Below are 12,634 nucleotides of genomic sequence, written 5' to 3'. Positions count from 1 at the left end.
ATCCGCTGACTGTATTTCTGCAAGCTTTTGTTTCACCAAGTTTGGCTGCATCCGTCTGCTGTGGAAAGATTTTTTAAAAAGTAATTGGGCTTGGCTTCTCTGCAACAGAGCTTTGGGAAGCCCTGCCAGCAGCCCACTCTCTTTTCATGTGAGTTTTAAAGGATCCCTGCTATGTCTTCCTTTGTTTCCCAGTTCTCTGTCAGAAATGAAGTAATGGCTACCAGCCACGTCACAGATGAATGGATGACACAAATGGAAATGAGTAGCCTGAACACTTACATTGTCCGCCGTTACATAGCAACGCCCAATGGCGTCCTCAGAATTTATCCTGGTTCCCTCATGGACAAAGCATTTGATCCCACTAGGAGACAATGGTGAGTTTTAGGGGCTTCCATTATCAAAGATTCTCCCCCAAATCCTGGAGAGACATGGTAAGTACATACAATAAAGCAACTTCAGGCCATTAAACTAAAGAAGATACTTTCGTGGTGGTGAAAAATGTTTCTGAATAGTTTTTTCAATGCAGCATTAACAACAGCTTTGTGGGGTTTTTTCTATCTAAAATGTTTTTATCTCTTCATTGAAATTTTGAGCCTGAAATTCTTTATGCTTGGCCATTTTAATTCCTAGTGGTTTGTTTGATTCCTACCTTATGCAAAATGTGTTCCTAGTGGATAGACTTCATTTTACTACACATGATTATGGAATCAAGTTACAGCTTATGTATGACCTGTGAAAAATGAACACACAAATTCAAAAACATTCTTTTACTTCTAGGCTTTATTTTTACTTTAATTTTCAAAAGCAAAAGCTAACAATGTGCTATAGCATAGCAGGGGAGTCAACTGGACATAAGAACAGAAAATCTACCTAGCCTCTAAAACATCTCTACCTGTAACCCTAGCACTTTGGGAGGCCAAGGCAGGTGGATTGCTTGAGCCTAGGAGTTCAAGACCAGCCTGGGTAACATAGCGAAACCCCATCTCTACAAAAGAAAAAATACAAAAATTAGTTGGGTGTGGTGGTACACACCTGTAGTCCCAGCTACTCAGGAGGCTGAGGTGGGAGGATTGCTTACGCCTAGGAGTTTGAAGCTTCAGTGAGCCAAGATCATGCCATCGCACTCCAGCCTGGGTGACAGAATGAGACCCTGTCAAAAAAAACAAAAAACAAAAAAACAAAAAACAACGACTATACTACATATCTTAGTAAATGCCCAGATATATACTGAGTTCAGTGTCTCTTTTTAAAGTAAGAAGGAATTTCAGATTCTCTTTACTGCTTGTGTTGATGCTACAGTCAGATACAAAAGATGAGAATCCTTTTGCATTTCAGTGTAACACAAACAAAATTCATCATAAATATTTTTAGACTTATAAGCTCACTTTTCTTTGAAATTTGCAGAGTAGAGGTGCATACTTTAAAATAACATGACTTGGCCGGGCACGGTGGCTCACGCTTGTAATCTCAGCACTTTGGGAGGCCGAGGTGGGCAGATCACAAGGTCAGGAGATCGAGACCATGGTGAAACCCCGTCTCTACTAAAAATACAAAAAATTAGCTAGGCATGGTGGCGGGCGCCTGTAGTCCCAGCTACTTGGAGAGGCTGAGGCAGGAGAATGGCATGAACCCAGGAGGCAGAGCTTGCAGTGAGCTGAGATCGCACCACTGCACTCCAGCCTGGGCTACAGAGCAAGACTCCGTCTCAAAAATAAATAAATAAATAAATAAATAAATAAATAAATAAATAAATAAATAACTAACTAACTAACATGACTTTCTTTGCTCTCCGTTAGGTATCTCCATGCAGTAGCTAATCCAGGGTTGATTTCTTTGACTGGTCCTTACTTAGATGTTGGAGGAGCTGGTTATGTTGTGACAATCAGTCACACAATTCATTCATCCAGGTAATATCTTAACTAACTTTGTAGTCATTTCTTAAATATATCAAGGACATTTGGAAGAGTACTGGCAGCAAGGCTTAGAGGCAGAAGCATGACCTTTAAAGTGAGGCCAGCTGGGATTTGAACATCTTCTCTTTCTGTCACCTTCAATTCCGTAGCCTTCTCCTGCCATCTATAAAATGGGAATGATACCTGCCTCACATGGTTGTCATGTAAACTGAGTCAGTGAAAGGCTGTTAGCCCTGTTCTTGGTGGCCATGATGATGTTTATGAAGAAGAAAAGATGCTGGAGTCTAAAGAGCAGTTTGAAGAAATATCCACTTTAAACTGATGAAAGAAATATCAATAGGAACCTGACAGTTATGATTGCCAGAGAGTGTTTCCCAAGAAAAGGAGGATTGTTAATGAAGAAAAACAGGCTGGGTTCCTTGGCTCACACTTGTAATCCCAGCACCTTGAGAGGCTGAGGTGGGCGGATCACTTGAGATCAGGAGTTCCAGACCAGCCTGAGCAACATAGCGAGACCCTGGCTCTACAAAAATAAAATAATTAATCAGGCATGATGGTGCGCACTTGTATTCCTAGTAACTCAGGAGGCTGAGGCAGAAGGCTTGCACCCCGGAAGTTCGAGGCTGCACTCTAGCCTGGGTGACAGCGTGAGATCCTATCTCAAAAAAAAAAAAAGAGAGCAAGAAAGAAAAAGTACCAAGACCTCAAACTTATTGCCTCTTGTATTTGAGTCTAACTCTTTAGAATTAAATAAGTTGTTTGTTTGGTTTTCTTCTTTAAAAAAAAAAAAATTGTCCTTGAAACTATCTCTTGAAAAATTAAAAGGCTTTTTGAAAATTGATTTTCCCAGAATGCTATATCAATATCAGTGTAAATATATTTAGAGTGCTTTATGCTTCCTGCTTTTAAGGTTTCAGTATTTAAGCTACAGATGTCAGGGAAATGTTTGGTGGGGAGGCAACTCACACACATTGTTTTAATCCCTTCCTTATACAAATAGCTATTTTTTCCTAGCAACCAAGAAAGACCGTATTTTGACTGGTATCTGTAATGATGCCTTAACATTTATAGGAGGCAGATTTTCTTGCTTAAGTTTATGCTTTTCACTGGTGCTCATTATGTGTCAAGTGATTGACATTCAGTAAAATTCCTCTAACGGAAGTTCACTGGGAGCAAGAATTGGGAGGCCATAGGTGTGGAATTTCAATATCATGGCCTGTGTCTCTGTGGAAAATGGTGCCCTGCAGCCAGCCAAATGTTGACTCCTTTGTAGGGTATGGTATCTGTCTGACTCTGTCAGCTTCTCCCATCATATAAGATTTCATATGCAAACCAGTAAACACTTACTTAGAACACATCCCTCAGTGTTTTCATTAACAGACCATATGTGAAGCACACGCCTACTGATGTCTAAATAGAGTGACTTGTCATCCCTCCCATATATTCTAATGGGTTGAGAAAAAGTAAACAAAGGCTGTTTCTTTTGAGGGGACCCAGTCACCTTGGTCTTTGATTACAATGAAATGGGCCAGAACTGGGCTCTTAAAGATGTTGTTATAGTGCAGGCAATCAAAACCCAGGTGTGCCTTAGTCATCAGGTGACCCAACTGACTCCCCTCACCTGGCAGCTTATTATCAAGAGCCATTTGCTTTTCTGTCTAGACATATTCTTTTTGTTCAAGAGGGCAAGGGTAGGGGCAGATGTTTATGCTTGTGTATGTATGTTTACCTGTTTTTGTTGGGATTCAAATGGGTGGAAGAATTTTGATTTGGTTTGTTTACAAATATTTATTGTGTTGGTCCAAGTGAATCACAATGGAAATATGATGGACTTTCAAGTTAGAAAAACCCAGGTTCAGGCCGGGCACGGTGGCTCATGCCTGTAATCCCAGCACATTGGGAGGCCGAGGCAGGCGGATCATGAGGTCAGGAGTTCAAGACCAGACTGACCAACATGGTGAAACCCCATCTCTACTAAAAATACAAAAATTAGTTGGGCATGGAGGCACATGCCTGTAATCCCAGGAGGCTGAGGCAGGAGAATCGCTTGAACCCGGGACGTGAAGGTTGCAGTGAGCCAAGATCGTACCACTGCACTCCAACCTGGGCGACAGAGTGAGACTCCATCTCAAAAAAAAAAAAAAAAAGGAAAAAAAAGAAAAACCCAGGTTCAGCCAAATCCAGTGGCACGTGCCTATAATCCCAACTACTCTGGAGGCTGAGGCACAAGACTCACTTGAACCCGGGAGGCGGAGGTTGCAGTGAGCCAAGAATGTGCCACTGCACTCCAGCCTGGAGACTCTGTCTCAAAAAAAAACCAGAAAACTCCATATTCAAATCCCTCATTTGGTTACTTTTACATCATGGGTTGAACCTACACAAGTTTAACTAGAATATAATAAGAGCAAGAAATGGTAGTTGAAGTCATGGGTTCTGCCTCCTGAGTCACTCAATGAGTGTATATTCCCCAGAATAGGTGCTCTTGCCCTGTGCAATATGAAATCCCACGCACCTGGTCATTTGAATATTTTGCTTAGCAGAGTGTGATTTTACTATTTAGAGCTGTGTATTTTTCAATCAACAGAGTTTAAAATGCAAGTCAACTACCTCTTATGGTGCTCAAGCAGAGTAACTATGACTTTGATGGATGCATGGATAGATAGGCTTTGCAAAGGTATTTTTTTCAAATGATTACTGATGATTTTGGCCTTGGGTGCCAGCTTGAGAACTTCATCCCTCCTAACATATGGTTCTACTCCCAAAAAGTAGATTTGCCGTTTACTGTTTGCATGACTATAAACAAACTCCTTTTCACCTTTGTTTCCCCACTTAGGAAAGTGAGATATTAGAGCCTATCTCAAATGATTATTTTTAAAGATTAAATCAAATAATATATGTCGGTCTCCTAGAATAGTGCCTGGTATCTGGTAAGGGCTCAGTAAATGTTAAGCACTTTTATAATAATGTTTTGTGACCTCGCTGACCTCATATGTAAAACAGAGGCTGTAATACCTGCATTGAACTGATAGGATGAGAATTAGAGATGATGCATGCATGTCAAGTGCTTAGTACTGTACTTAAAAGGTTGAGTCCCAAATAAATGGCAGTTATTTTTATCATGCTATTTTTGTTTTAAACTTCTGACATTTTAGCAGGTCAGAAGAGAAAGCTTAAGCTAATATTCAGCTTGTCATGAAGCAGTCCCATGAACTCAGTTTTCAGTGGTTTGGCTGAGAATTAGAGGCGTTTTCTAATTCAACACTCCCTTATCAGTTACTCATAGTAAGCTTTCTTGTGATTCTTTCATACACATGTTTAGTGCCCTGAGAATCTGGGTTTGCATTCTTTGGAGAAGGGTGGTGCTGCTAGAGATGAAGTATGGTCATTGAGTAAAGGACTGGTTAGATGTGTCTTTGGCTGTGAAAATCTCACGGAAGTATTGCAAACAGCCTGGTCTGTTGTACTTAGAAATACAGGTTTGGCGTGATTTTTTTTTCCAATATCATTCTTTATGAGTTGCTGTGGTAACAGTGTACCCATCTGAAATGCAGGTGAAAGTATGAATCCTAGACTTACATAGGCAATATACATGCTGTTGCTTTAGCATGTTTATCATTTTGAAGCAGATGGCAGTTATAGAAGAGAAGTTTAGAAATAAAATTACCTTATACCAAAACACCTAAGTGCTGTTTTTCACCGAGGTAGCTGTAGGGTTGTAGAAAGAGCCAGGTGTGGGTACTGGTCTGATCTATCTTATGTGTTTTTGCCATTCTAAGCCTAATCTTATATTTATAAAATGGGAACTATGATTCCTTTATGGCTTTTTCACAGATAGTTAAATAGCGTAAAGTTGCTTGGAAACTCTTGAATGCTCTGCAGATCTAAGAAGGCAATATAACTTCATGGTATATGCTTTGGAGTTGAAGACACTAAGTTTAAAGCCCTGCTTCCACCAGCCCGTTGTTGTGTGTCTATAGTCCCAGCTACTTGAGACTGGGGCAGGAGGATCACTTGAGCCCCCAGGAGCTTGAATCTAGCCTGGGCAACATAGCAAGACCCCATCTCTTACAAAAATGATAAATACATTTCTGCTTCTACTAGTTATTCACTATGTGACCTTGGCCAAATAAGTAATTTCCCCAAGCTTTAGTTTTCTGGAAATTATAATGCCTTGTAAGATTGCTATGAGAAATAATTAAGGTTTTTGTGATTAAAGAAATTAGGCAGGTGGGTGATGCTAAATAATAGGCTCTTAGAAAGTTCTATGTTAGGCAAACTGCAAATTCTCAGCCACAAGAGTATGGGGAGTTCATTGGTCAAGTAGCACATGCCCTCCCAGTTACCCATGAGCATAGATTAAAAAGAGCCAAGGTTCCAAGTGAGAAGTCCACACTTCTGACACACCTGGCAATTTCTTGAAGTGCGTTTTCTGTGAAAGAGTAATAAGTTTATTGTCAACTCATGCCTGAGGGCTCAACTTCACTGTTTAGTTTTCTTTAGCTTAGCTTCTATTTTTTTAGGTGTTCACTGTAAATACACCATCTCATTTAATCCAAATAACAGCCTTATAAAGTAGGTACTATTATTGAATCCATTTTCAGACGAGAAAACTGAAGCTTAGAAAGACGAAACAGCATTCCATAAGCCACATATATAGAAAGCAACAGGGCCAAGATTTGACTTCAGATCTGTTGATTTCAGAGCCAAACAAGTTAGCACCGTGTTTTACTGCCCAATTTTCTCTTCCTTGGCTGTTGGGAGTAGCAGGGTGGAATGGAGAAAGCACTGGCCTATGGACCAGGAGAGTCTTGTTCTAGAACATGAGCTGTGCTCTGAGTAGAGTCAACCTTAATGTTGCAGAAAGAAAACTGGACTAGACATTGTTCCTCCTAAGTTTTGTATGACCTTAGCCAGTCAGTTAACCTTTGTGAGATCTCAGTTTTCTTATCTAAACAATGAAGTAAATAATAAGGGTGTTGCTAAGGGGGATTTTTTATTTTTTTATTTTTTTATTATTATTATTTTTTTATCTAGAGGTTTGTTGGAAGTAGCCATAGTAGTCATGCATCCAGCCTCCCACCTGATGCCTCTGTGCCCATATTTTTGTCAGTTGAGCCACTCTCTGAACATCATATTTCACAGCTGCTCAGGTTTGGGGCCACTCTTATTTGGACAGTCCTGCATTAAGTCTTAAATTTTTTTGTCTCGTAAAATTTCCATGTTGTGTTAAATCAGTCACTTAGTTGATCGTTTTTGTAGGTGGGAAAAGTAGGGAGGAACAGTGGGAAGGTATTTCTAATACCAAACAATGTCCCTGTGACTGAACATAGCTTTTATCTTTAAATAAGCCATGCCTATTGTTCTCATTGATCTTTTTCACATAAAGTACACAGCTGTCTTCTGGGCACACTGTGGCTGTGATGGGCATTGACTTCACACTCAGATACTTCTACAAAGTTCTGATGGACCTATTACCAGTCTGTAACCAAGATGGTGGCAACAAAATAAGGTAAGCGCTTTAGGGATGCTATTTCCTTTCTAGCTGCAGAAGTTTAAAAATAGATGTCAGGTATCTCTAGTTGAATGGGAACCGCCTAGCTATGGTCAGGACTAGAAATCTAATTCATGGCCTGGGTGTCCTATTAAGATGGTTTTTGTTCTTTTTCTCTTCTTTCGTCTTTCTGAGATGCGTACTGTTTGTGATTTAGACAGACTCAGCACACAACAAGAAAAGTAACTGTAGCATAGAATGCACCAAAAGCTCTTGTTTCCCTGGAAGTCAGTAATTAGGGGCCTCCCATATCTTTGGTACTAGAAAGACCAGAGGGGACTCTTGGGTAGGACTTTTGATGTTAACTTTGTCATTAAACCAAAGTCTTTGTGACATTTTCAGCTGCTTAGACTGTTCCTTTTACATTTCCCCAGAAAGAGACCATGGAACCAAAAGTCTCTGCCTCCCGAATTTCAAAAGAACATGTCTGATCAAAGCAAGGGCATACCCTTGATTTAATGCAGGCTGCTTTTAAAAATAGCTTTCTTAGTTCCAGCTCACGGTTCACGCTTCCGTCATTGGCCCTTATGGGGAAATGCAGAATTCCTGGCAAACTGATATCACTAATGTAAAGTAAAATAGAGCAAAATATAGTCTTGATTAAAGCAGTTCTAGCTTCATTTAGTGTTTCTATCAAATAGAGATCAAATATGGTAGTCCCCCTCTTATCTTTGGTCTCACTTTGTGAGGGTTCAGTTACTCACAGCATAATACAATAAGATATTTTTATAGAGACAGAAAGACCACATTCACATAACTTTTATTACTGTTATAATTGTTCTATTTTATTATTAGTTAATGTTGTTAATCTCTTACTGGGCCTAATTTATAAATTAAACTATCATAGGTAGATATATATAGGGAAAAAACCGTATATGTAAGGTTCAGTATTATCGGCACTTTCAGGCATCCATTGGGGGTCTTGGAACGTATCTTCCACAGATAAGAGAGGAGGACTACTGTATATTTTTATACATCCCCTGCATGTTGTTATTTTGTGTGTATTTATCATTGAAAGAAGAAATTATGTGCTTCGAATCTGTCGGTAGAAGTACTCAAGTCTACTTCGTTTAGGATCTGCTTCCGTGGAAAAAAAAGAACAAACTTCCCATTCATACATCTTTGCAAAAGGTCTGAGTTCATCTTACTTGGACTGGGTGGGTGCATCCTGTATAAACTACGTAGGTGACCACAGAGTCAGGTGTAACTCTCACCTTAACCTCTATTCTAGGTGACCCACAGCCTCAAAAATCATGTACCTGTCTACCTGACTGCCAGCTTCCCTTCATTTTTCCAATGAGTATTTATTGAGAACCTGGGATAAATGCAATTTGTTTCAGGGCTAGCAAGATAAATGCTCTCTGAATACGTTTGAAAAAAAAAAAAAAAAAAAAAAAACAGCTGATGTGAATGAAGGGCATAACTTGTTTTGGTACAGGTGCTTCATAATGGAGGACAGGGGTTATCTGGTGGCACACCCAACTCTCATCGACCCCAAAGGACACGCACCCGTGGAGCAGCAGCACATCACCCACAAGGTATTTGTCACAAAGCTGAGCTGCTCAGCTCTCCAACCGCCTGCAGCTCACTACATGGCGTATATCTTCTGTTCTCTTTGGCCTTGGTAGGAGCCCCTGGTAGCAAATGATATCCTCAACCACCCCAACTTCGTAAAGAAAAACCTGTGCAACAGCTTCAGTGACAGAACAGTCCAGAGGTTTTATAAATTCAACACCAGCCTTGCGGTAAGTTGATCTGATTCCTTAACACTCATTTTTCCATCCCATTATGGAACATGAATTGGAATCATGGCTAGTGTCTGAATATTATCCCTACCTGTTTCATTGCCTTAGAACTGTAGAATGATAGGAGGAGACAGGACCTTAGTTCCAGTTCCCAGTTTGACGATTGGGAGATATAAAGCTCAGAGTAGAAAAGTGAATGTTTTAAGGTCTCTCAGTTGGTATTTTGTTTTGGTTTTGTTTCTTTAAAGACTTACCCAATCTAAGCCCTTTGAAATATCTGCTGAAGTTGGTTCCCACAGTCTTGTATAAATATATGTGGCACCATGTGTTCCTTTCTTCCTGTCTTCTAGAGATCACTAGGGTAAATTCCCAAGGCCAAGTTAGGTCAGTTCTTGATCATTTGCTCTATGAGATGGGAACTCTCATGTAAATCATCTGAAAATAATGTCTTTTTTTAGCTTAGAGTACTCTGTATAGTTTGAGTTGCTGCAAATTTACCTGGTTATGGTTAAAGATCTTAAGGACATTCTCATTAATTTATAAATAATCCTAGTTGGGAGAAAGCTAAAATGGGGAATGATAGAACATTCAAAAAGCTATTTACAGGAAGTAGGTTTGTTGTTTAGAATAGGCATTTATGTCAGTCATTAAGTATGTAATTAATTTTTAAAATGTACTGGGTTAAATTAAAAATCCTAAACTGAGTCTCAAAAACTCTATTGCAGAAAGCAATTATCTGGTGGAAAAGAGTAATTTAAAACATGAATATGTTAATAGAATGGTGTGTTCAAAGCAAGGGAAGTCATTATTACCCTGTTCAGATCCCATGCCATTTTGAGAAGCACTGTTTTTAAAGGAGACATTGACAAATGAGACTGCCAAGTAAGGTTGTCATAGGAAAGTCTGACTTATTCTGTGTATCTTCTATTATTTATGCAATGGTTTCTGGAGCCTTCAGCACACAATGCCAGGATACTCAGGTAGATACTTCTCAAAAGGCAAATTTGAATAATTTATTGGCCCAAGTTATTCCCAAATGGAATTAGAGCATTCCTGGGTATTGGGGCTGTCAGGACTCCAAGCCTATGTTACTGCTTATGTTCTAGAGGTGGGTGTCTTCCAGACAGTGAGAAATTCATGTAGACCTCTAAAAACCCATTCAGTGCTATGATTCTCAGAACTAAGCTCATCCTCACCAAGCATATATACAGGATGAATGGCATGAAACAAGCTTGAGGTGAAATAATTTGCCTAGTGTATCTGACACACATGCAGAAAAATGGTTACATGCAACTCTACAATACCACTTTGGAATCTTTGATTTTCTAATATGGTAAACAAAATTGGCAATTCAAGAAACTTGCTATCACATTTTCTTGTTATGGAATGAAGAAAAGGGATACTTGCTTTAGTTGGATTATTTAAATATTCTAGAAGCAGAAATTTGCCTCTTAGGTTTGATTTTTAAATAATTTTATTATTATAAAAGGAAAAAGGTTCATCACCAAAAAAGGGAAGTGCACAATTTGTGGTTAATTAGGTTTGCATGTGAATAAATTTTAAACTCTTCCTTCCCTGAAAATTGTCTTTTATTGCTTCTTGAAGTATTCATTTTCCTGGTATATTATGTGTTAAGAAAAAACAGATTTTAATAACAGCTATAAAATTTATATTTGTGTAAGCACAGATAAAAGAATTCATAATATATACACAGCTGTTCAATGGGAGTTCTCTCTGATTATGAATAATTTTTATTTTCTAAATTTTTAACAGTGACTATATATTTTTAACAGTGACTTTTGTAATCAGAAACATTTTATTTTAAGCTATTTTTCATAGGTAGTTGAAGAGTTGTTTTCACCAAGTTTGGGCTGAGTCTTTGCATTGCTGTCTGTCATTTCTGATACCTTGATTGTTCCGTAGGGGGATCTGACGAACCTTGTGCATGGCAGCCACTGTTCCAAATACAGATTAGCAAGGATCCCAGGAACCAACACGTTTGTTGGCATTGTCAATGAAACCTGCGACTCTCTTGCCTTCTGTGCCTGCAGCATGGTGGACCGACTCTGTCTCAACTGTCACCGGTAAAAATGCAATGGGTCATATTCTGTGTTCACCACAGTGTTTAATATTTCAACTGATGTCAGGCATTTTGAAGTGCAAAACAAACAGAAAGTGCTGGTGTGTGTCCTGAAGAAAAGTCACAGTTACAAAGGCACTTAAGAGCTGTGCCGTTTGCAGCATCCTTGTCCAAAGAACAATGGATTAAGGCCATTTATGTATTTAACCTTTGGCTGTAACTTCTTTTTTTACTATTCTTTTAAACTAGCTCAGAGCTTCATTATTTTGCTTCCCCAGCACATGTACAACTTACAGTTTGCCATTGACCTTCTGCATAGTATCTTTCTTTTTGCTTTTCAGAATGGAACAAAATGAATGTGAATGTCCTTGTGAGTGCCCTCTAGAGGTCAATGAGTGCACTGGCAACCTCACCAATGCAGAGAACCGGTAAAATAATTAATAATAATAACAACAACAATAATAATAATACATATATAATACTGTGAGTCTCTTATAGATTTGTTTTGAGGTAGGGCGTATAAAGATGATTCATTCTAATGATAGAACTAACTGTTCAGTGAGCCAGAATTCAAGCTCCGTAGTGCCATAAAATGATGCCTGTTTCAAGGTTTAAATTTAACTGCTGTAAAAGTATTAAGAGTGTGTGTGCTACATACAAAAAAATGTGAGAATGTTTCAAGCATTTACTAAGTGTCTACCATGTGTTGAGTACTTTATGCACATTAAGTCACTTAGTGTTTTAATTAACCCTGTGATAAATATGCAAGTGTTTTTCACATGCGTATGATGTGTTCTACAGAGTTATTTATATCAGTGACAGATTTTAACACCAGGAAAATAAATTGTGATAAACCCCTTCTCTAGAACATAAGAGTGTCATGTGTGTTTGTATTGTGTGTGTGTATTTGTTTTGTTGAGACATGGTCTCACTCTGTTGCTCAGGATGGAGTGCAGTGGCGCGATCATGGCTCACTGCAACCTCTACCTCCAAAGCTCAAGCAATCCTCCCACCTTTCTACCTCCCTTGTAGCTGGGACTACAGGCATGTGATTCTCAAGCCTGTCTAAATTTTGTTGTTGTAGTAGTACTTTTTTTTTTTTTGAGACAGAGTCTCGCTGTTGCCCAGGCTGGAGTGCAGTGGTGCGATTTCAGCTCACTGCGGGCTCCGCCCCTCCCGGGTTCATGCCATTCTCCTGCCTCAGCCTCCCGAGTAGCTGGGACTACAGGCACCCGCCACCTCGCCCGGCTAATTTTTTTTTTGTATTTTTAGTAGAGACGGGGTTTCACCGTGTTAGCCAGGATGGTCTCGATCTCCTGACCTCGTGATCCGCCCGCCTCGGCCT

The 12,634-nt window shown here is 39.4% G+C and overlaps 1 protein-coding gene across 2 annotated transcripts in view; it reads left to right on the top strand.

Annotated features, from left to right (window-relative positions):
• The window catches only part of CACHD1 (cache domain containing 1), a 228,342-nt gene that overhangs the window by 194,471 nt on the left and 21,237 nt on the right, over window positions 1–12,634 (top strand). For both annotated transcript variants that reach the window (XM_032136882.2, XM_032136883.2), the window contains 7 exons: window positions 193–374; window positions 1,797–1,907; window positions 7,300–7,422; window positions 8,903–9,002; window positions 9,093–9,209; window positions 11,133–11,293; window positions 11,631–11,717. In XM_032136882.2, coding sequence (XP_031992773.1) covers window positions 193–374; window positions 1,797–1,907; window positions 7,300–7,422; window positions 8,903–9,002; window positions 9,093–9,209; window positions 11,133–11,293; window positions 11,631–11,717 — 881 coding nt within the window. The remainder of the gene's footprint in view (window positions 1–192; window positions 375–1,796; window positions 1,908–7,299; window positions 7,423–8,902; window positions 9,003–9,092; window positions 9,210–11,132; window positions 11,294–11,630; window positions 11,718–12,634) is intronic.

This window comes from Hylobates moloch, unplaced genomic scaffold (assembly GCF_009828535.3).
Source record: "Hylobates moloch isolate HMO894 unplaced genomic scaffold, HMol_V3 SCAFFOLD_18, whole genome shotgun sequence".
In the NCBI taxonomy this organism is placed as follows: Eukaryota; Metazoa; Chordata; class Mammalia; order Primates; family Hylobatidae; genus Hylobates; species Hylobates moloch.
The sequence above is the reverse complement of the archived record's forward strand: the minus strand, read 5'-3'. Positions and strand labels throughout refer to the sequence as shown.